The sequence below is a fragment of the Ovis aries genome, chromosome 1 (genome assembly GCF_016772045.2).
Source record: "Ovis aries strain OAR_USU_Benz2616 breed Rambouillet chromosome 1, ARS-UI_Ramb_v3.0, whole genome shotgun sequence".
Lineage (NCBI taxonomy): Eukaryota > Metazoa > Chordata > Mammalia > Artiodactyla > Bovidae > Ovis > Ovis aries.
In genome coordinates, this window is record NC_056054.1 from 29,235,537 (window position 1) to 29,259,829 (window position 24,293).

At 49.1% G+C, this 24,293-nt stretch overlaps 1 protein-coding gene across 1 annotated transcript in view; it reads left to right on the forward strand.

Moving 5' to 3' along the window:
• The first annotated feature begins 1,491 nt into the window (after positions 1 to 1,491).
• CIMAP2 (ciliary microtubule associated protein 2) overlaps positions 1,492 to 24,293 on the forward strand; it is a 35,033-nt gene continuing 12,231 nt past the window's right edge. Inside the window, exons 1-8 of the mRNA XM_004003547.5 lie at positions 1,492 to 1,695; positions 2,149 to 2,313; positions 2,504 to 2,626; positions 8,526 to 8,663; positions 8,796 to 8,939; positions 10,636 to 10,797; positions 11,832 to 11,957; positions 14,370 to 14,503. Coding sequence (XP_004003596.3) covers positions 1,534 to 1,695; positions 2,149 to 2,313; positions 2,504 to 2,626; positions 8,526 to 8,663; positions 8,796 to 8,939; positions 10,636 to 10,797; positions 11,832 to 11,957; positions 14,370 to 14,503 — 1,154 coding nt within the window. The 5' untranslated portion in view covers positions 1,492 to 1,533. The remainder of the gene's footprint in view (positions 1,696 to 2,148; positions 2,314 to 2,503; positions 2,627 to 8,525; positions 8,664 to 8,795; positions 8,940 to 10,635; positions 10,798 to 11,831; positions 11,958 to 14,369; positions 14,504 to 24,293) is intronic.

Below are 24,293 nucleotides of genomic sequence, written 5' to 3' on the forward strand. Positions count from 1 at the left end.
CTTCAGTCTTTCCCAGCATCAGGGTCTTTTCCAACGAGTCAGTTCTTCACATCAGGTGGCCAAAGTATCAGAGTTTCAGCTTCAGCATCAGTCCTTCCAATGAATTTGAATATTCAGGACTGATTTCCTATAGGATGGACTGCTTGGATCTCCTTGCAGTCCAAAGGACTCACAAGAGTCTTCTCCAACACCACAGTTCAAAAGCATCAATTCTTAGGCACTCAGCTTTTTTTTATAGTCCAACTCTCCCATCCATACATGACTACTGGAAAAACCATAGCTTTGACTAGATGGACCTTTGTTGACAAAGTAATGTCTCTGCTTTTGAATATGCTATCTAGGTTGGTCATAACTTTCCTTCCAAGGAGTAAGCGTCTTTTAATTTCATGGCTGCAATCACCATCTGCAGTGATTTTGGATCCCAGAAAAAAAATTCTGACACTGTTTCCACTGTTTCTCCATCTATTTCCCATGAAGTGATGGGACCAGATGCCATGCTCTTAGTTTTCTGAATGTTGAGTTTTAAGCCAACTTTTTCACTCTCCTCTTTCACTTTCATCAAGAGGCTCTTTAGTTCTTCTTCACTTTCTGCCATAAGGGTGGTGTCATCTGCATATCTAAGGTTATTGATATTTCTCCTGGCAGTCTTGATTCCAGCTTGTGCTTCATCCAGCCCAGTGTTCCTCATGATGTACTCTGCATGTAAGTTAAATAAGCAGGGTGACAATATACAGCCTTGATGTACTCCTTTCCCGATTTGTAACCAGTCTGTTGTTCCATGTCCAATTCTAACTGTTGCTCCTTGACCTGCATACAGATTTCTCAGGAGCATCTTGGTATATATATATATCTTAGGTATACCATATATATATATACAGTGTGCATATATACACACTGTGCTGTGCTTAGTGGCTCAGTGGTGTCCAGTTCTTTGCAACCCCATGAACAGTAGCCTGCCCAGGCTTCTCTGTCCAGAGGATTTCCCAGGCAAGAGTGCTGGAGTGGGTTGCCATTTTCTTCTCCAGTGGATCTTCCTGACCCAGGGATGGAACATGCATCTCCTGCGTTGACAGGTAGATTCCTTACTACCACAGCACTTGGGAAGCCCCATCTGTATCTATGTTTATATCTATATCTCTATATAAATGTCACCTACTATGTGCCAGGCTCAGTTCTAGCATCTGGGAATGAAACTGAACAAAACAGCAAAACCCTTGCTCATGAGCTTGCCTTCTTACGGAGAGGTGGCTGGAGTGGATAATAAGCAAAAAAGAAAGAAAACTATATAAAGTGTTAGATAGTGATAAGGGCTATGGAAAAACAGACAGTGGGGAGGAGGAGCTGGCAGGTGCTGGAAGGGGGGTGGGGTTGCACTGAGAAGGTGACTTTTGAGTAAAGGTCCTCAGCAGGGGGTAGGTGATCAGACTAGGGTGGAGTCTAGGGAGAGGGAACAGAAGTACAAAGGCCACGAGGAGGCAGCAGCCCTGTTCATCTCATCTTTCATGGGCCAGCTCCAAAGTCACCTCCCCTGGGATGCTAACTCTCCTGCCCCCTAGAACGTCCCTCATCAGGAATGGGTGCCTTTCAATGGGTGTCTGTCCTCCCAGGTTTGATGTCTCCGCTGTTTATCCCAACCAGAAGAAGTTAAGCACCTTCACGGAAGCTCCATACTCCAGGGTCTACTCTGTGGACGTGGTGAGTTTGCCCAGCTTCCTGACTCTCCCACGTGGTCTGGGCACTGTCCCTGTGAGTCCCCCACCATGGCAGATGAGTTCAGCTGTGGAAGGGGCATGCCTCATACCCCTTGGTGTGCTCAGTCCACAACTCAGGGCTTGGCTCAGAGCTGGGCTCTCAAGGTGTCTGATAAACACAAGACTGTAGTGAAAAGAGTGTGGGTTGGAACTACAGAGACAGTGGGTTCCACTGGCAGCTTTTGCACAGACTGGCCATGGGCCCTCTCTGAAGTGCAAGGGGGCTAGTGACAGGGGATGTCAGGGTCACAGCTTGAGTGCCAGGCTGGGGGCTGCAGGAGGGGCCCCACAGGCATTGCCTGTCCATTCTCAGGTCAGGGTGACAGCAGGCAAGGACTTGCTCTGTGGCTGGACTGGTGGGTGCGCCTGGCCCTGTTCTGACTCCATTCTGGCTCAGTCCCACATAGGACCTGGGACCTATGGCTTTAAGGAGACCTGCTTCAGCAACAAGAAACTGAAGAAAGAGGTGGGCACAGGCTGGGCCAAGGCCCAGGAAGCCACTCGGCTGACCCAGCTGCCCCACTTCCAGTACCAGGCCATCATGAAAGAGAAGCGGCAGCAGGTGAGGCCCCTGGGGCCCCATCCCGCCCCATCCCGGGCACCGGGTCCTCCTGTGCAGCCCTAGGGCAGCCTGCAGTGTCCTTCCACGCCCAGGTAGAGCTCATCCTTGAAGGAACACACCACACCCTGGGCTCCTGCCCACATAGACACGGGTGTAAAGTTCTTACCTCTTCTCTGTTCTCTTGGGGCAGAAGGAAAAGCTGGGGCCTGGCTCCTACAACTTCAAAGACTTCCTAGAAGAGCTGCAGTCAAAACCAGGCAGCACTCGTGGGCTGCTCAGCTCTGGGGAGATTCGCTTCCGAGGACTCATTGGGGTAGGTGTTCTCATACTGGAGTGGGAGCCCTCCCACTCTCTCCTCTGGAGCATGCCCCTGGCTGCGGCTGGAAGCACCCTTTCACCTGTGGGCTCCTCGCCAGGCTTGGCTAGGCTCTCCTCTGAGACCCCACAGCCCCTCTGCTTCCAGTGCCACCTCTTTGAGCCCACTGGCTGTCGTAGGGTCCTATTGTCTCCCCCACCAGACCAGGAGCTCCCTGATGGCAAGAAAGGGTCTGGTTCATCTTTGAGTCACCAACACAAAGCCAGGTACACAGTAGGCAGGCAGCAAACTCATCCATCTACAGCCATCTACCCAGCAAATAATGATGGAGCGCCCTCTAGTGCCGCACACTGTTCTAGGCCCTGGGGTTCCAGCAGTGACAATGACAAGGTCCGGGCCCTCATGGAGCTGTGGTCCTAGTGGTGGCAACAACAGTACAAAGAAGCAAATCACATATGATCTGAGCCATGAGGAGAAATGAGACAGGGAGGGATACGAGTGGTGGAGGTGCCATTTATAGGGTAGTCAGGTCTTCCCTGCTAAGTCGCTTCAGTCGTGTCCGACTCTGTGCGACCCCATAGACGGCAGCCCACCAGGCTCCCCCGTCCCTGGGATTCTCCAGGCAAGAACACTGGAGTGTCCACTGGAGGAGTGGGTTGCCATTTCCTTCTCCAATGAATGGAAGTGAAAAGTAAAAGGGAAGTCACTCAATCGTGCCCGACTCTTCGCAACTCCATGGACTGCAGCCTACCAGGCTCCTCCATCCATGGGATTTTCCAGGCAAGAGTACTGGAGTGGGGTGCCATTCCCTGACTACCCTATAAATGGCACCTGGCACCCCACTCCAGTACTCTTGCTTGGAAAATCCCATGGACGGAGGAGCCTGGCGGGTTGCAGTCCATAGGGTTGCGAAGAGTTGGACACAACTGAGCGACTTCACTTTCACTTTTCACTTTCATGCATTGGAGAAGGAAATGGCAACCCACTCCAGTGTTCTTGCCTGGAGAATCCCAGGGACGGGGGAGCCTGGTGAGCTGCTGTCTATGGGGTCACACAGAGTCGGACACGACTGAAGTGACTTAGCAGCAGCAGCAGCAGGAAAGACCTCTGGAAGGAGGTGGCATTTGAGCCAAATCTGTGTAGGTGAGCAATGGAGACTCATGGAATCTGTGAGTCAGGGTGGAGGAGGCGAGAGCAGAGGGGTGAGGACCCAGACATGAGGACCTTTGACAAGGTGGAGGCCTCAGGTTTGATTCCAGGTGCTGTTGGAGGACAGTGGAGAAGGGTTTTGATGTTGGTGGGGGGTGGCTGATGACACACTTATGGGGGTGGGGTTGGAGGCATTCAGATAGGAGGTGATGGTGGTAAGAGTTGGGGCGGCAGGAGGCCTGTGTGCTGTCGTGTGGGTGGGGATGGTCATCTCATGGGGGAGGACACTGGATGGGCACTGCCTCTATAAGGCAGCAAGGGCAAAGATGGGGTGACACGCACACTGCCAGCACTGCCCCTCCCCAGCCCCCATGCTGCGCTGGACACCCCACCCTCCTCGCTCCTCAGTGTGCCATGAGCTCTCAGCACGGGGGCTTTGCTCCTGCTCTTCCTCTACCGTAAGTGCTGTTCTTCCTCCAGCAGCCCCTTCACCTAAGGACTCCCTCCACCCCCCTCAGCTCTGACCTGAGGTCTGACCTGATCCTGTGAGATGCCACCCTGTCCCAGGAGCCCCGATTGTGGCTGTGTTCAGTGTGTCTTTCTCCCAGAGCACAGCAGCCCCTGAGGGTGGACACATCTGCCCGGTTGATTGATTGCAGAATTTCCCGGTCCTCGCAGCACCTGGCACATAGTAGGCACGAGGTAGGGCTTTGTGGACTAAGGGCACACCTGCCTGCTAAGTACCCATTCTCTGAAACACTCTTGATTTTTTTTTTTTTATAACCACTCCAGACCAGCCCTCGGAGGCTCAGAGAGGATAAACGTCTTGCCCCAGTGGGCCAAGCAGGCATGGAGAGGGGATGTCCAACCACAAAGGCAGGGCCTTTCCTCCACACTTCTCCACTGTGAAAACTCCTATGGAGCCTAGAGATTATTCGTTGCCCCGTTCAGGGGATGTACGCATGCGTCCTCAGGTGCAGAAGCTGTAACTGCCCTGTAGGGAGAGGGGTTGTCTGGAGGCACGGGAAAATGAGTCATTACCTTCAAATCTAAAGTAATAATAGCCGACACTTAACACAGCACTTGACACGCGCCAGGCACCGTTCTAGTGTACTAATTAATGCAGTCCTCACAGCAACCTGTGAAGCAGGCACTGTCATCTCCTCTTTACAGACAGAGAGGTTAAGTGACTGCCCTCGACCACAGAGCTACTCAGTGGCAGAGGCAGGATTGAATCCAAGGTATCCACGCATAACCACCGCACTTGACTCACTTGCGTTGTCCCTTGACGATATGTGGAGGACAGGTCTGATGTCAGAGCCCAGCCCTGTTGAAGGCAGAGGATTTGGGGGAACGAATCAGATGCTAGCTGTTTCCTCCTGTGCCCTGGTCCTCAACACTGGGGCTTCTGGGAGGGCTGGCTGAGCAGGTGAAGGTCCCATGGCCTGTCCCTCCCTTTTGGCTGTCTCTCCTCCCCTCTGGTCCTCTATCTGCTGCTGCAGTAACTCACTAGGCCCTGCGGGATTTCTCTGAGCTGCCCTCCTGGGCTCAGGGCCAGACAGTGAGTTTCAAGGAGAGGGCATTGAGCAGGGGGAGCTCACATCCAAGGCCTGCTTTTCTCACTGTCATCTTGCTGTGAGTCCTGGACTGGGGACCTCCTGTGCCTCCTCTGGCCTCTGGTCCCTGCAGTCGTACCCCCACTGCTGGTGGGACAGGCCTACAGATGCCACCTGTGCAGGCTGCTGACTTGCCCGTGGGGGCCTCCCCAGTGCCAATGTCAAAGCCCTGGGTGCCTGCTTGAGGGCCTGTGAACCCTTCCCCAGAGAGGATGGGGCTGATGAACCACACCCTGCAAAGTCAACGCCTTCTCTGCTGGCCTGGGATCTGCCTCCATCCCCCTCCTAGTATGCTCTGCCTTCCCTGGGCTATGGGGACACCTAGATTCCCAGCTTTGGAGTCCCTTCCTCAGTTTCTCTCCTCGGCTCCTCTTTCCCAGGCCCCACCCTCCCATCACCTTCTTCTTTTTTTTTCCTCCCTTGAGACAGCATCGTAGTTGTTTTTTATTTATTTATCTTTGCTGTGCACCTTCTTAAGCACCCCCCATACCTCAGAATCAAGTCTGGACACCCTGCTCGGCTTTCAGGGCCATCCCACTCTCTTCTAGCATACCTCTCCCGTTGTCTCAAAGGTGCTCTTCCTGCCCCCTCTACCTGGGGGACCTGTCCCTCCCCCTTCATCTTCTGGGATCCTTCTCCTTCTTCAAGGTCCAGCTGAAAAAAATTACAAGTGACAATTTCTCCATTCCCACACACCTCTCCCCCCAGAATTAATCACTCCTGCTTGAGGGTCCCCAAAGGTCTGAAACAACATTCTAGCTGAAATCAAGGGTGTTTACACCAGCCCACACATGTTACTGCACCTCTGATCCTGAAGGGTCGAAGGGAGAGGTGACGCTTTGTTGACAGAGTGTCAGCACTGGGCACTTCTTGGCCTCTGAAGTTCCCTGAGCAGCTGCTCTTGCTCCTTTGTTATGACCCTCACGTCTAAGTTCTCCCCAGAGGTCATGATGCTCACTGTCTGGGAAACAGTAGAGGATCAGAAAGATCACACATGGATTTAGAAGTTAAAACCTTTGCACTGGCGTTAGTGGTAAAGAACTCACCTCCCAGTGCTGGAGATGTAAGAGGCCTGGGTTTGATCCCTGGGTCGGGAAGATCCCCTGGAGAAAGAAATGACAACCCACTCTAGTATTCTTGCCTTAGACAGGAAGAGTGGCAGGAACAGCACTCCCCACTTCCAGCAAGGGCAGGATAAGGCTCTTTGTGGTAGATGGGGACACTGAGGCTAGCCACGCAGCTGGAAGAGGCAGAGCCAGGGTTTGAACCCCAGAACGCTATCTGGCTTCACCACTAGTCCCTTCTTGTCTGCACCAAGGGACTGGTAGTCTGGTGGGCTACAGTCCGTGGGGTCATACAGAGGTCAGACACTACTGCAGCGACTCAGCACGCACTCATGCCCCTTTCCAGAGGGGGGACCTTGGACACAAGGTTTCCCTCTCAGACTCAGTTTCCCCATCTGTTAATTTCAGTGGCACTGATCTGATCTCGTCAGGTTGCCTCTAGGGCCAAGATGTTAAGGCTTGTAAATCACCTAGTACTTGATGCCAGGACCCACCTTCCTACTTTGGGGCTTTTCTCCCGAACATACCTGGAAACCCTGGGCCCTGGAAGCAGGCAAGGTGCAGTCTTGCTCCTCTGAGGGTGAACAAATCTGATGCCCACTGCGGCCTGACTGTCCCGGCAGAGCTCCCTGTCCTCTCTGCCTGGCCTGGTTCTGGGCTGCTCTCCGGGAGGTTCCAGGGGCTGGAGGGAGGCAGGGCTGAGCCATCATCTGTGGAGCAGCAGCGACTCTGTGTGGCTAAAAGATGCAGCGCAGCAGCAAACATCCTGCCAGATCTTTACCCAAGACGGCCCCTCTCCCACCCACCCACCCACCCATCTCCCCACCCACCCTGCAGGGCGGCTCTCCTCATTACACCCAGAAAGGCCATACCTCTGACCCTGGCAGTTGTTGCAGCCAGAGTCATTCCGATCCAGATGGTCATTCCAGCCACAGTTCTAATCCTCCCTTACCTCTTTCTCCACCCGCTTCCCACTGCCCCAACCCCCTCTGTCAAGATAGCCACCCCACTCTGACTACCAGATGTTGGCACTTGCTATGGGCTGAGAATGTGCAAGAGGCTCTAAAGACATTATTTCCTTTCATTTTCATTACCCTTGAAGAAAGTACTACGTCCCTGTGCTTACAATATGAACCATGAGGCTAAGGAGGATCTTTAAGTGGCATGCCAAAGATCACTCAGCTAGGAAGCAGCGGGGCCAGGATTCGAACCTGGGACTCCAGATACCTCCAGATCACAGCACTGTTCACAGAACAGTGGAAAACCCATTTGTGTAAATGCAGGCTAGGACACGGGGGTGTGTATAATGGATGGGATTTCTGAGATCACCAAAGCAAGCAGCTGTCTGGGGGGATCGGGGAAGGATGGCTTCATTCTCAGGAGAGATGACATTTGACCTGGCTTTGCAGGACTAGAATCTTCCAAGGTCAAAAAGACAGGAAGAGTGGCAGTAACGGCACAAGCAAGCAAAGGCAGGGAGTTTGGCAGAATGCGTATGTTTGGGGACCAGCAAGAACCTCACTTTAGCTGAAGTGTCAGACCTAGGAAGGGAGCTGTGAGGGATAAGTGGACAGACTAGTGGGGCCCCAGGGCAGAATCTGAACTTTTTTGTTTCTTTTTTTTTGGCTGTGCTGAGTCTCTGCTGTGTGCAGGCTCTCTCTAGCTGTGGTGTTCAGGCCTCTCACTGCAGCGGCTTCTCTTGCTGTGGAGCACAGGCTCCAGGAGCACAGGCGTCAGTAGTTGCAGCCCAAGCCTTCAGTAGTTGTGGTGCACGGACTTAGTTGCTCCGCAGCATGGGGGATCTTCTGGGACCAGGGATGGAGCCCGTGTCCCCTGCATTGGCAGGTGAATTCTCACCCACTGTGCCACTATGGAAGTCTTGAGAATCTGAATTTTGGAACTGAAGTCCTAAGCGGTGGCAGAGGCTCGCAGTCCGCAGCACTGTGTGTTTCTGGAGGGCAGTTAACATGCAGGGTCTCTGAAAACCCCGTTCCCCTCTGGGGGGCGTCTCTTCCTCAGTTGCACACAGTAGGACTAACGGCCTTTGTATCCCTCCCCCACCCGCAGAACTACTATCCAGGGCCTGGAAATTATGGGGAGAAGGGCAACCCATTCACGAAGCTGGAGGAGAGTGCCTGGAACCGGTCTCACTCTGAGGGCCTCATGTGCAGGATGGCCAACAAGCCGCCCCCCTTGGCTCATCAGGTATCCCCCTCACCTGGCCAGGCCTCACCCAGCTTCCTGTGCAGCCCTGGGTGGGGGGAGTCCCAGGGCAGATGGGGAACCTGAGGCCCCAAGAGGGTGATGTACCTGTAGGGATTGTCCTCTGTGTTCCAGGGGAGTGGTCTGGCACCGGGCACTTACACCTTTAAAAGTGGCATCGAAATGTTCCTGGCAAAAATCACAGGCACCCGTGGCCCCTACGACATTTTCTCTGGTGACCGAAGCAAGCCCCAGCCTTACGGACATTACTCTGTGCAGGTTTGTACCCAGAACGGGCTGTGCCTTCCCTGGCAGGAAGACCAGCCTCGCTCATCCACAGCACCTTGTGTGCCAGGCTCTGTGAGGGGGAGGTGGGGGAACACGGGACCCTTCCCATATCCTGCTCACTCCCTACTCCCAGCAAGGGAGGGATAAGGCTCTTTGTGCTAGATGGGGAGATTGAGGCTAGCCACGTAGCTGGAAGAGGCAGAGCTGGGATTTGAACCCCAGGACGCTGTCTGGCTTCACCACCAGTCCCTTCTGGTTTGCACCAGCATGAACTACGGAGGAGCTGCAAGTGGCCACTGTGCCAGGCCTGGAAGGGACACGGGCCACCAGGCCTGCTGAGACCTGGATGGTGCAGCCTGAGTGTCCTGCTGTTTTGCAAACACTTCTGGCTACTGCAGACCCAGCTAAGCTGTCTGGGTTAGTGGCAGAGAACTGGAGGGCCAAGAGGAGAAACTGAGGTAGAATTTTAGCTTGGTGCAGCCATTTCCTGCACCCACCAAGATCCTGTTATGTGATTCCCTAGCACCCTGGGCTTTGCTTTCATAGCAACTAGGAGAATCTGCCCACACTGCAGGAGACACGGCTTCTATCCCTGGGTTGGGAAGATCCTCTAGAGAAGGGAATGGCAACCCCCTTCAGTATTCTTGCCTGGAGAATTCCATGGACAGAGGAGCCTGGCGGGTTACAGTCCATGGGATCACAAAGAGTTGAACACGACTAAGCAACTAACACTTTCACTTTATCTAACTCCCTGTTACGCATGTAACTCATGTCTGCCTTGGTCCAGGTAATTGTTTAGCTGCAGGGGAACCTCCCCTGTGGTACTTACATTTTAATGCAGAAAGAAACACAATCACAAGTGAAAACTAGGCAGAGTGTTAGCAGGAGGTGGACCCTATGATCGAGGCATCAGGAGCGCTAGGACATGAGGGGTGGTGGTGACATGCTGAAATACTCTTGGCCCAGCCCTGCAACCTGGCTTCTCCCTGTGGCCTCCCAGTCCTCCTCATGACCAGCTGATAAGGTGTCCTGCTCAGCATAGCAGGGTCGTTGGACCCTCCTCAGGCCCTACAGCCAAAGCCCAGTCCACAGGATAAGAGTTTGTGTTATCAAAAAAATAGGCATTTTCAAGAGCAATTTTAGGTTCACAGCAAAACTGAGCAGAAAGTACAGGTTCTCATATGTCCCCTGTACCTGCTACATGCATGGCCCCCTACTATCAGTAATCCACACCAGAGGGGAATATTTGTTACAGTCAATGAATCTACATGGACACAATATCACCCTAAGTCCATAGCTTATATTAGGGTCCACTCTTGGTGTTGTATGTTCTGTGGGTTTGGATAAATGTATAATAACATGTATCCACCGTTACAGTGTCATACAGAGTAGTTTCATTGCCCCAAGAATCGTGAGTGTTCCTTCATCACACTGGTTTCTATGTATTTGGACTATCGCTTCTGCTTAGAATAAATGCCAGTAAATGTCCACGAAACAAGTGGAAGAAGAAGTAGATAAGGCAAGTTGGGCTGCAGGGTGTAGCACATAGGAGGGGCTGTTAGAGACTCCCATCCCCCAGCCCCGCCACCGGCTGGACCCCCTGCTTGTCTCTGTGGGGAGGGTCTAGAAACACAGACTTTGCTTTTCTTGGCATAACAGATCTCTTTTATCCCCCTCTGTTTCTCAGAAAAAAAGACCCAGGGAACTGACAAATTTCCAGAGCTTCGTGGAGGAACTTAACCTGCATCACAATAAGAGGCGTGGAGTTTTTTCAACAGTTCCTCGAAACCCGAAAACCCCTACAGAAAGAATCTACTGGACCACCCTTAGCCAGTGCCCCCGAAAACTAGTCAGTGTCCCCCCTGTGGCCTTCCTTCCCTCTTTTCTTGGAAGGGGACTCCCTATGCAGAGGCAGGGTGGGATGGAGGTGGCTATTTCAGGGGAAAGCCCAGGTTTGGGTGCCGGACTCACCTAGTTCCCAATCCTGGTCTGGTACTCACTGGTCTCAGTGGGTCAGTCTCTCTCACTCTCTGAGCCTTGGTTTACACACTTGTCCCGTGAGTGTGACCAGGTGGCTGTGAGAATTCAATGAGGTTAGTACTAGAGTCTCTAGCGTGGAGCCTGGCACCCGGGAAATGCTCAGCGGGCATTTCTGCCCCTCTCTCCCCTGCAGAGAGGACGAGGGGAAAACTAGAGGTGGACTGAGTGTAAGAAGCACACCCCTGTTCCGTTCAGAGGAGTGGTGGGCTCCTCTCTGAGGGCTCAGCAGCCAGTGACCTGAGTAGCGTCTGGACTTTAGGTGACCCCCAAGCATGGTCTGCCCCCAATAGATCGCTGAGGGCTTGGGAAGGTGAGGGGGTGGAGAGGAATGAGCAGGGTACCAACACTTCCTGAATGCCTGCTCTGGGCCAGGCACCTTTCAGTCTCCTTGAGGAAGGGATTGTCTTTTGCATTTCATGATAGAAAACTGAGGCCCAGAGATCAGAAGGGATTTGCCCTAGGCTCCCAGCAAAGGGGAAAAGGAGCCGGGAGTGGAGCCCCGCTCAAGTAGCTCCAAAGTCTGAGTGGCTTCCGCTCCCCAGGCTGGGTTCTGGAACACCTCTCTGGACCTTGCCAGACCCAGAGGGCCCCTGCTCCTGGGAACCTGGAAGAGGTGTCAGGCTGATGGGCAGGGACAGAGCAGGTAGTAGGGGTCATGAGGGCACCGCAGGGCCCCTTCACCCCTAGAGGAGGGGCTCCAGGTGAGTTGGGGGTAGCTGGGTGCCTCCTAGTGTTCTTGGCTCCAGGCGCAGGGCTGCCAGGTAGGTGAGGTCACCTGCGCTGGCCCCAGGCTGACCACCGCCAGCCCTCTCCAGCCTCCTGGCCTTCATTCCTCACTCCTAGGCTACATCTGGTCCCGGTACATGGCTTCCTCCAGAGAAGGAGTGCAAGCGCACCAACCAGCCTCCCTTCCTGCTGTCCTCCAAGCGGACAGGCATGAAGGTCTACCAGATGATCATGGGAAACTGGGTGAGTAGGTCTTTGTAGGGGACACACGGTGAGGGGCAGGGAACCCTCTCCAGGCAGCTCTGGAAACTGATGCTCCGAAGGAGTGGATCCCACCTGCTTTTCCCACCAGGTGGGTGACTAACACCTACCTGGGCTGTCTCATTGCTCTAAGGCTGTGGTTTTTCAAACTTGGGCGGGCATTGGCATCACCTGGAGGGCTTCCTAAAACAGAGATGGCTGAGCTGCAAACCAGAGCTTCTGATTCAGTAAGCCTGGAGCGGGGCCTGGGAACATGCATTTCTAATGAGTTCTCAGGCCATGCTGAGAGTGCTTGTTCCAGGGACCAGATGGAGAACCGCTGTGCTAGTGGACATCACCCAGAACCATCACACTCTTATTTTCCAGGGGAATGCTCCCTCCATTCTCTTTGTGTTTGTCCTGGGGCCTCAGGGATACCTGAGGGAGTTGGCCCATTTCTTGTCTCTGGTGAAGCAAGGACCCTTCTGACCCCTCCCCTCCCCACCAGTGGCAGCTGTCCCCACGTGTAAGATGTCATCTTTGGTTTGTTGGTGTTCTTGTAAGACAGCCAGGCTCTCGAGTCCGTGTGTCTGCCTTCTTCATTTGCTAGATGGCATTGGGTGTTCTGTTTCTCATTTCTGCCCTTACTTTCCAAGCCCACCTTTTCCTGCAGTCTGATAACCATAAAGAGATGAGAAGGAGTCCCAAATGAGTGATGTGTCACAAAATGGACTCATCATGCAGTGGTCCCCCAGAGGGCTGAAGAACGTTTTCAGCACCCCAGGGCCCCACCCCCCCTCCACCCTCTGTCCCCCACAGGTGGTTCCTGTCCTGACTTCCATTAGCACAGGTTAGTTTTGCCTGTTTCCAAACAGCTGGGTATATTTTTAAATCAGTCAAGGTTTTTTAATAGACAAACTAATAGTGCAAACTATAATTTCCTCTGAATATAAATGTATGCACATTTTTCCAATAAATTACCTATCACTTATCACAAACGGCAACGAGGCCCTTAGAGCCGTGTCAGAAAAATGTCTAGCTGGAATTTAACAATCTCACGTGCTCTCAAGAGAACACTGTCCGTTTCACATTAGGGTCACAAACTCCAAAAAGACTGGGGGAGTGGGAGTGAGGAGTGGGCCAGAGTGGGAAACACAGGGGCCAGTACCCAGGTGATGAACAGAAATAAAGCTCTCGAGGAAACCAAAATCAGACGCATTATTACAGTTTAGGACAAGGAAAAGCCTATGGTTTTAGAAAACAAAAAACAAAAAAACACACAACCCAGGGCTCCTCTGGCCCAGAACAGCTTCCTGAAACTGACATGGTTGCTGCTCTGGCTTGGCTGGCACCCCGCCCTGCCCCTCCGCTCTCTGCAGCTGTGTATTTTTAAGTTGTGTATTTCTCCAGGTTTCCCTGGGAACATCTTGCTTGGAATGTGCCTTCCCACTAAGCTCCCCCTGCCCCATCTTGCATCCCCAGACCCCAACTCTCCCCCTTCCACTCCGCCTTTTCATCTCCCAGTGATATCTTGGCCCCTCGTGTGCCTGTACCCCCTGCCCTTTTCTGTTCTTGTGAGGTCGAGCCAGTCAAGCCCCCACAGTCTTCCTTTTCTCATCTCCAGCCTTCACCTCCTACAAGGGGGAGGGTCTTCACTTGGAGACCCAGTCTGACCTTGGTCCAGATTCTATACAGAGGGCGGGTTCCTGTCCTGCCTTCCTCCTGCCCCCACCAGTCACAATGGACAGGCAACGTCTCCCCTCTGAACCTCTCCAGGAGGGCTTCTTATACCTACAACCCAGGTTTCTGGGTGGGATGGGGTATTAACTTCCTATATAAGGTAGCAAAGCTGCCATAACAAAGTATCACAAACCAGATGGCTTGAAACAACAGAAATTTACCCTCTCACAGTTCTGGGAGCCAGAAGTCTGAAATCCAGGTATCGACAGAACCACATTTCCTCTGAAACCTGTAGAGGAGATCCTTCCTGCCCTGTTTCTAGCTGCTGGTGGTGGCTGGTGATGCTTGGAACTGCTTGGCTTGTAAATACCTTGCTGCAGCCCCTGCCTCCATGTTGAACGGCCATCTCCCCACTCACAAGACCTCACAAAAACAGAATAGGGCAGGGGATACAGGCACACGGGGGCCAAGATATCACTGCTTATGAGGACACTGGTCACATTGGAGGAAGGACCCACCCTACTCCAGTATGAGCTCATCTTAACTGGTAACACCTGTAGCTATTTCCAGATGAGCTCACACTCTGAGGTCCTGGGGGTTAGGACTCCACCTGTCTCTTTGCGGAACATAGTTCAATCTGTAACAGATGGAATAGGGAGACGGGGGAGGCTGGAGATCGAGTCTCTGGGCCAGGCATCCAGCTTGCTAATGTCTTGCCTCCTCTCTCTGGTGCAGAACCCTGTAGGTGTGGGTCGCTACCTCAACACCCAGATGTTGGAGACAAAGGACTGTCGGCAGCGATACCGGTCCCTGTTCATGGGTGGATCCAAGCGCTACCCCTCGGACCCAGTCCGGGAGATGATCATGCAGTGAGTGTCGCTGGAGCTCCAGCAGAGGGGTCAGGGCCCGGAGGGGCTTGCTCTGGGCTGGGCGGGGGTGTGCTCATGCTTGCTTCCCATGGGAACGCAGCTGCTGTCCCTAGGGCCAGCCCAACAGCTGCGGCAGTGGAGAGTTGAGATCCCGGCTCTGATGCGTGCTGGCTGTGGGAGGTAGGGCACCTCGATCAACCTCTCTGAGCCTCATTTCCCTCAGCTGTCAAGTGAGTGGAGGACTGTGAGATACTCTGTCCATAGCTGGTGGTAAGGAGAAAAGGAAGTTGACGGACACCGACTCCCTCACCCACAACCCACACAGTCTAGGATTGCCTTGAGTGCCGTCACCATGGGGCATCTATTTCTTGGTGTTGAAAACGGGGTTGGAAAAACTCATCTCAGGAAGTTGGGAAACCTAAGAAAAAATATGCATGAAATACCATGGCTAGCTGTAAAACTGCCTGGGAATTTTAGCTGCCTCCATGTTTTACTTACCTAAGATGCCATGCCACCAGTTGCCATGTAATCTCAATTTCAGAAATGTTAAACGGTGAATAAACATGAACTTTAGAATTGGGAATTCCATTGCTGGAAACTCTGGTGAGGGCATAAAGACCATATTCCGTGGGACCAGATCTCTCAGGGAAAACCAGCTTTTGTATATAGATATATATGTATCTTTAATCAAAGTGCACCTATGTCTTCCTTCTTGATTGACTCCCATGCTTTTATGGCTTCCTTAGAAAGGATAATGGGAGGTGACATTGTTGATAGACTGCATGCCTGAAAAAGATTGTTTTTCCGCCCTGCACAGCTGATCAATAGTTTGGTTGAAAATAACATTTTCAGTTCAGTTCAGTCGCTCAGTCGTGTCTAACTCTTTGTGACCCCATGAATCGCAGCATGCCAGGCCTCCCTATCCATCACCAACACCCGGAGTTCACCCAAACTCACGTCCATCGAGTCGGTGATGCCATCCAGCCATCTCATCCTCTGTCGTCCCCTTCTCCTCCTGCCCCCAATCCCTCCCAGCATCAGAGTCTTTTCCAATGAGTCAGCTCTTTGTGCGAGGTGGCCAAAGTACTGGAGTTTCAGCTTTAGCATCATTCCTTCCAAAGAACACCCAGCACTGATCTCCTTTAGGATGGACTGGTTGGATCTCCTTGCAGTCCAAGGGACTCTCAAGAGTCTTCTCCAACACCACAATTCAAAAGCATCAATTCTTTGGCATTCAGCTTTCTTCACAGTCCAACTCTCACATCCATACATGACCACTGGAAAAACCATAGCCTTGACTAGACGGACTTCCCTGGTGGCTCAGATGGTAAAGCATCTGTCTACAATGCGGGAGACCTGGGTTCGATCCCTGTGTCGGGAAGATCTGCTGGAGAAGGAAATGGCAATCCACTCCAGTACTATTGCCTGGAAAATCCCATGAACAGAAGAGCCTGGTAGGCTACAGTCCATGGGGTCGCAAAGAGTCGGACACGACTGAGCGACTTCACTTCACTTGACTAGATGGACATTTGTTGGCAAAGTAATATCTCTGCTTTTGAATATGCTATCTAGTTTGGTCATTACTTTCCTTCCAGGGAGTAAACATCTTTTAATTTCATGGCTGCAGTCACCATCTGCAGTGATTTTGGAGCCCAAAAAAATAAAGTCTGACAGTTTCCACTGTTTCCCCATCTTTTTGCCATGAAGTGATGGGACCAGATGCCATGATCTTAGTTTTCTGAATGTTGAGCTTTAAGCCAACTTTTTCACTCTCGTCTTTCACTTTCATCAAGAGGCTTTTTAGTTCCTCTTCACTTTCTGCCATAAGGGTGGTGTCATCTGCATATCTGAGGTGATTGATATTTCTCCCGGCAATCTTGATTCCAGCATGTGCTTCTTCCAGCCCAGCATTTCTCATGATGTACTCTGCATATAAGTTAAATAAGCAGGGTGACAATATACAGCCTTGACATACTCCTTTTCCTATTTGGAACCAGTCTGTTGGTCCATTTCCAGTTCTAACTGTTGCTTCCTGACCTGCGTATAGGTTTCTCAAAAGGCAGGTCAGGTGGTCTGATATTCCCATCTCTTTCAGAATTTTCCACAGTTTATTGTGATCCACACAGTCAAAGGCTTTGGCATAGTCAATAAAGCAGAAATAGATGTTTTTCTGGAACTCTCTTGCTTATTCGATGATCCAGTGGATGTTAGCAATTTGATCTCTGGTTCCTCTGCCTTTTCTAAAACCAGCTTGAACATCTGGAAGTTCACAGTTCATGTATTGCTGAAGCCTGGCTTGGAGAATTTTGAGCATTACTTTACTAGCATGTGAGATGAGTGCAATTGTGTGGTAGTTTGAGCATTCTTTGGCATTGCCTTTCTTTGAGATTGGAATGAAAATGGACCTTTTCCAGTCCTGTGGCCACTGCTGAGTTTTCCAAATTTGCTGGCATATTGAGTGCAGCACTTTCACAGCATCATCTTTCAGGATTTGAAATAGCTTAACTGGAATTCCTCACTTCCACCAGCTTTGTTCATAGTGATGCTTCCTAAGGCCCACTTGACTTCACATTCCAGAATGTCTGGCTCTAGGTGAGTGATCACACCATTCTGATTATCTTGGTCATGAAGGTCTTTTTTGTACAGTTCTTTTGTGTATTCTTGCCACCTCTTCTTAATATCTTCTGCTTCTGTTAGGTCCATACCATTTCTGTCCTTTATCGAACCCATCTTTGCATGAAATGTTCCCTTGGTATCTCTAATTTTCTTGAAGAGATCTCTAGTCTTTCCCATTCTGTTCTTTTCCTCTATTTCTTTGCATTGATCACTGAAGAAGGCTTTCTTATCTCTTCTTGGTATTCTTTGGAACTTTACATTCAGATGTTTATATCTTTCCTTTTCTCCTTTGCTTCTCGCCTCTCTTCTTTTCACAGCTATTTGTAAGGCCTCCCCAGACAGCCATTTTGCCTTTTTGCATTTCTTTTCCATGGAGATGGTCTTGATCCCTGTCTCCTGTACAATGTCACGAACCTCCGTCCATAGTTCATCAGGCACTCTATCTATCAGATCTAGTCCCTTAAATCTATTTCTCACTTCCACTGTATAATCATAAGGGATTTGATTTAGGATATACCTGAATGGTCTAGTGATTTTCCCTACTTTCTTCCATTTAAGTCTGAATTTGGCAATAAGGAGTTTATGATCCAAGCCACAGTCAGCTCCCAGTCTTGTTTTTGCTGACTGTATAGAGCTTCTCCATCTTTGACTGCAAAGAATATATTCAATCTGATTTCGATGTTAACCATCTGGTGATGTCCATGTGTAGAGTCTTCTCTTGTGTTGTTGGAAGAGGGTGTTTGCTATGACCAGTGCATTCTCTTGGCAAAACTCTATTAGCCTTTGCCCTGCTTCATTCCGTATTCCAAGGTCAAATTTGCCTGTTACTCCAGGTGTTTCTTTACTTCCTACTTTTGCATTCCAGTCCCCTATAATGAAAAGGACATCTTTTTTGGGTGTTAGTTCTAAAAGGTTTCGTAGGTCTTCATAGAACCGTTCAACTTCAGTTTCTTCAGCGTTAGTGGTTGGGGCATAGACTTGGATTACTGTGATATTGAATGGTTTGCCTTGGAAATGAACAGAGATCATTCTGTCATTTTTGAGATTGCATCCAAGTACTGCATTTTGGACTCTTTTGTTGGCCATGATGACTACTCCATTTCTTCTAAGGGATTCCTGCCTGCAGTAGTAGATATAATGGTCATCTGAGTTGTATTCACCCTCTCCAGTCCATTTTAGTTTGCTGATTCCTACGATGTTCACTCTTGCCATCTCCTGTTTGACCACTTCCAATTTGCCTTGATTCATGGACCTGACATTCCAGGTTCCTATGCAATATTGCTCTTTACAGCATCAGACCTTGCTTCTATCACCAGTCACATCCACAACTGGGTATTGTTTTTGCCTTGGCTCCGTCTGTTCATTCTTTCTGGAATTATTTCTCCACTGATCTCCGGTAGCATATTGGGCACCAACTGACCTGGGGAGTTCCTCTTTCAGTATCCTATCATTTTACCTTTTCATACTGTTCATGGGGTTCTCAAGGCAAGAATGCTGAAGTGGTTTGCTATTCCCTTCTCCAGTGGACCACATTCTGTCAGACCTCTCCACCATGACCTGCCCGTCTTGGGTGGCCCCACACGGCATGGCTTAGTTTCATTCAGTTAGACAAGGCTGTGGGACTTCCCTGGTGGTTCAGCTGGTAAAGAATCCACCTGCAATGTGGGAGACCTGGGTTCGATCCCTGGGTTGGGGAGATCCCCTGGAGAAGGAAAAGGCTACCCACTGCAGTATTCTGGCCTGGAGAATTCCATGGGCTATACAGTCCATGGGGTCGCAAAGAGTCAGACACGACTGAGCAACTTTCACTTTCAGACAAGGCTGTGGTCCTAGTGTAATTAGATTGTCTAGTTTTCTGTGATTATGATTTCAGTGTGTCTGCCCTCTGATGCCCTCTCGAAACACCTTCCATCTTACTTGGATGAGGGGTATCTCCTCACCGCCACCCCTCCTGACCTTGAACGTGGAGTAATAAAATTTTAGTTGGAAATCATTTTACCTGAGAATTTTGAAGGCTTTGCTCCATTGCCTTTGACCTTCGAGCGTGGTTGTTAAGAATTTCAATGCCATCTTGGTTTTCCTGTCCTTTGTAGGCAACCAGTACCTTCCTATCTGGAAGTTTGTAGGATCCTCTTTCTGTCTCTCTGTCCCTTGTGTACTGAAATTTCATGATAACAGGTCTGAAAAAAGTGTGAAAGTGCTAGTTATTCAGTTATGTCCGACTCTTTGTGATCCCATGGACTGTAGCCCGCCAGGCTCCTCTATCCATGGAATTCTCCCGGCAAGAATACTGGAGTGGGTAGCCATTCCCTTCTCCAGAGGAGCTTCCCAACCCAGGGACTGAACCCAGGTCTCCTGCATTGCAGGCAGATTCTTTACCTTTTGACCCACCAGGGAAGTATTAGATGTTGGGTCTAGTGTGAGTTTATTTTCATCCATTGTTTTGGGTCCTTGATGCGTTCCTTCCTTCTGGAAACTTAGGACCTTCTATTCTGGGAAAATTTTTTGTGTTTTTGTCTTTGGTGATTTCCTGTCTTCTGTGTTCTCTCCCCTCTTTTTTCAATGAATTATAGACATTCTGGCTTGATGCTCTATTCTTCTTTTTTCCTTGTTTCTTATTTCTGCCTTTTTTTTTTTTAATAACATTTCAGACCCTGCTATTGCCTTTTGAAATTTTGAATCTCATCTTTTAAGTTTCCGAGGGTTCTTTTGCAGTGTAGATTGCATTTTTTATCTTCTGCTAGCTCCTGGTTCTGCATGCAGGGTGTTCTTTCATTTAAGGACGACAATGACAGTCTTCTTTGCTTTTCCTTTTGCTCCCTGCATTGTCTCCACTTCTTCCCAGTTCCCCTTTTTTCTTTCACTTGTTCATATTTGAGAAGAAAGCGCTAAGAAATGCTATGGGTCTGGGTAGGGCTTCACTGGGAGTGAAGATGGGGATCTGGTCATTTCATTGGGAGACTCTAAAGTCAATATTTCTAGGCATTTTCAGTGGCACCTTTTAGCTTCTCTAGATAAGAATCCTATATCCTGGCGGGTAGGGATGGTGGTGAATGTGATTGCTGGTGTTTAGGGGAAGGAGGGTTGAGGAGTCTAAGTTAGAACATGGACTTCACCTACTCGCTCTGTTCTTACTATAGTGCCTGTCTGCCCGCCATCCGCTGAGCTCCCCCACTGCCACCCCGACTCTCTCTCTCTCAGTACTAACCCTCCAGCCTCCTGCTGGCTGGGCGAAGTCTGTGTGGTGCAGAGGGTCTGACTTTCCTCTTGTTTTCAGCAGTTTCACCCCTGCATTTTGAGATACTGGTGGCTCTAATTTCTGGGCCTCTCTGGGGTTTGTGGCAGGAGCTGGCAAGCTTCTCATTGGCTCCCCTGCTGCAGGCAGCTTGCTCTTGGGCCCTCTCAGCTCTGCTCATGACTCCCTGCACTTTGCATTTCCTTGAAATTGTAAACACCCTTGTCCCCCTGATACCTCTTCTCCTTTTCTTGCTCGTCTGTTTAAAAACAACTCCTTTATAGTTCATTCAGTGAATTGCAGGAAGGAACAGAGGTAAATGCACGGATTCATCTTCCTTGTTTAACTGAAAGCCACGTGGACTACCTTTGTGTACAAAAGTGTGTTCTTGCCCTTTCTAAACAAGGTGGCTAGCCTTCTTCTACAGGTGTTCAACCAGGACCCAAGAGTGCAGCAACTTGCCCATGGTCACACAGCTGATGGTGATAGAGCTGAGGCTAGACTCCAGGCCTTTCTTTCTAGATCAGGGCCCTTTCCATACATCAATGCCCAAGTAAGGGTTTGGGGGATGGTGAGCTGGGAAGAGTGTGATGCTCTGATTCTGGCAAGGCCAACCCTCCCCTGCAACCTGTCAGCAAAGCCCCATCCTACATACTGTTTGCTCAGCAAAGGGCTCTAGAGGAGAGAAGGATGGCCCACTCCCACTGGACCCTCAGTTTTCTCCCCCTGCACATCTGCCTCCCTTCTGGTACAAATTTTTCCCTTCACCACTGTTAAAACACCCAACATTTAGGCCTGTGAGAGTTATAGGATTTCCCTTTTAACCTGGCTCAGAATTCTGTTTCTACTACTTAGCTGTGTGGCATGAGACATGTTACTTGGAGACAGACTTTCATCTGAAAAGTGAGAGTAAACAAAATTACCACATTGTAGAGTCTGCGTTCAGCTCATTTTAGTTCAGTTGAGTCGCTCAGTCGTGTCTGACTCTTTGCGACCCCATGAATCACAGCACGCCAGGCCTCCCTGTCCATCACCAACTCCTGGAGTTCACTCAAACTCACATCCATCGAGTTGGTGATGCCATCCAGCCATCTCACCCTCGGTCGTCTGCATTAAGTATTAAAGAAGATCATGCATGCAAATGTGCCCTACCCTGTGGATGACACTCTGTAGGTATGTTTAAGTGCTGGCTTCCCTTGCCCTTAGCTTCTGCTGTGCCTCGACAGAATTCTGTCTTGTTAATACAAGGGTTAAGTTTTTACAGAGGCTGAAAATGCACATGATCCAGGAAAAGAAACTACAATGGCTTAAACCACCTTCTGTTGTCAAAAGACCCAAGGAAAAGCTTCTACTCAGACAGATATTTGATACAGACTGTAGAGAAATAGGGAGACAGTTGAGTCCTGAGGGAGGGTGGGAGCTTTGAAAGAGGAGGTCAAAAACATTAAATGTGAGAGTAAAATACTAAAGATTTCTCATGAAGTCAAGAACCAAATAGAGATGCTTATATTACTGGGAATGTTCAACATTGTTCTGGAGGTTCTAGCAAACATGGTAAGACAAGGAATAAAAATATTGATAAAGAAGAGCATAATCATCACAATTTATAATGATATGTATGTTTACCTAAATAAATCCAAGAGAGTTCATTTTAAAACTATAACACCAGGGAAGCGAGTGCTGTAAATGGTGTAAAGTTTCCTCTAATACCACAACAAATAGAAAACTTAATTCAGAAAAAGAACACGATGCCCTTCCTATTAGGCACGCAAACAATAAAATGCACTGGGATAAACTTAATAAGTATATTTAAGGCTTAAATGAAAAAAATATATAAACCTTTACTAAAAGATATTTTTAAAAAAGGCCTGAATCACTGGAGAGAATGCCATGTTCATGGGTGGAAAGATGATATTGGAAAAATAGTAATTCTTCCCATTGATGTACACATTTAATGCCATTTTTTATCAAATTGTAAGGGGGTTGGTAGGGTGAGTTGAATAAATTTATTATAAACTTTGAACGAGTAAGTATGTGTGAATATTAAAAAAAAATAGAATAACAATCCATTAAAGATGCGTTGCCAAAGTGAGAATTTTTGGCAAATGTTTTCAAAGCAGTGTCTTTAAAGGTAATGGCTCCTTTATTTGGAAATGCTTTGTTTATTAGACCTAAAGAAATCCTCATAACAGCGTGAATGTACTAAATGTGGTTAATTTTATGATATAATGATTGTACTATAATAGAAAATTTTCCCCCACTCCAAGCAAATCATTTTTTTATACCTTGGAGATTCTGACTAGCTTGATATAACACCAATTCCTTTTTGTGGTTATTGTTTAACATTCAATTATAGTGGCGTATTAAATATATAAAGGAAAGAGAGGAATTTCACCTTATTTTTAAAAAAATGCACTGCCATATGCATAGATAACACTGTGGAGGACTAGGCCCCAAAATGTTGACCATAGTTAAACCATTCTGCCTTGTTTTATTTCTGAAATGTTTGAATTTTTCCAAATAAACACGACTTTTATCATTAGAAGAAAACAAAACAAAACAAAAAAGGACAGGCACTCTTTTGAAGCTGACCACACAAATTATGGGTTCTCCTTGTAGACCTATCTCCAGCCAAGAGTCATCTTTGTCTTTTAGACCTCAGTTTTTTCATCTGTAAAAGGGGAATGCTTTATACCCTATAGGACATGGCCAGGTATAATTAAGGCTTATGAATGTTACTGAATGGGAGCTAATCAGCAGATGCCTGTGAGAGTCTGATGGTCAGGCTGGTATATGATTTTCCCTGGGGCTCAAGTTCATTGTTCATGAAGTCCTGACTCAGCTGGGCCCTTGGGTATGGAGGATTGTGCCATGAGGCACAGAAGGTAGATTATAAATTGGGAAGAAAGATTTCTTTATATGCTCTTTCATTTATTGGTTCATTTGAAAGGCCTAGTCTGTGCTTGGTTCTGCCCTGGGTACGACTGATCTGTTTTCAGATGATGAGAAATATTTCTCATTCATTCACTGAGGTTTTCATTTCTGAGTTCATATTTGAATTTCTAAGAGTTATGTTTATCTTCTAAATGTTCCTTTTAGTAACAGCATGCTTTTATTTCATGGATACAATGCTTTCTTATCCTTTGAAGATATTATTAAGACAAATTTTCCTGTCATTGTCTTTCTCTCTCTCTTTTTTCCCTGTGTGTTTGTTTTGGCCTCAATCTTCCATACGAAAAATGTTCTCAAATATGTGGTAATCACTGTTCTAATTTATTTATTTATTGGCTGCATTGGGGCTTCATTGCTGCGCATGGGCTTTCTCTAGTTGCGGAGAGTGGGGTCTAGTCTCTAGTTGCGGAGAGTGCAGTCGTCTCATTGCAGCAGCTTCTCTTGTTGCAGAGCATGGGCTCTGGGGTGCACAAACTTCAGTAGTTGTGGCTCAGGGGCTCTAGGGTGTGGGCTCAGTAGTTGTGGCACACAGGCTTAGTTGCCTCAAGTCATGTGGAATCTTTCAGGACCAGGGATTGAACCGGTGTCCCCTGCCTTGCAAGGTGGACTCTTAACCACTGGATCAGGGAAGTCCCTCTGGTGATCCTTAACTGTGCACTCATGCCCAGCTGAAAATCCTGCTGAAGACTCTGAGGCACTTTTCGTTCTCCTCCTGGAGCACTTGTTGTTCATGGGTTTAACCATAACATGACCAAGCTGGGTATTTTCACTGGGGGAATTTCAATGCCAGTGATGTTAAATGTTTTCCTCTTGGCCTTGGCCAGAGAAAGTTCTGGGAGATGTAAACCTGGGTGCCAGCACTTTGTGTGGGGGAGAAGAACCTAGAGGTCTCAATATGTAGTGACCGAACTCCCATTTGATTCCATTTTATTAACAAATAGGATACTCATAACATTGACTCTGCCTGGTCATTCTAAACAGAGAACT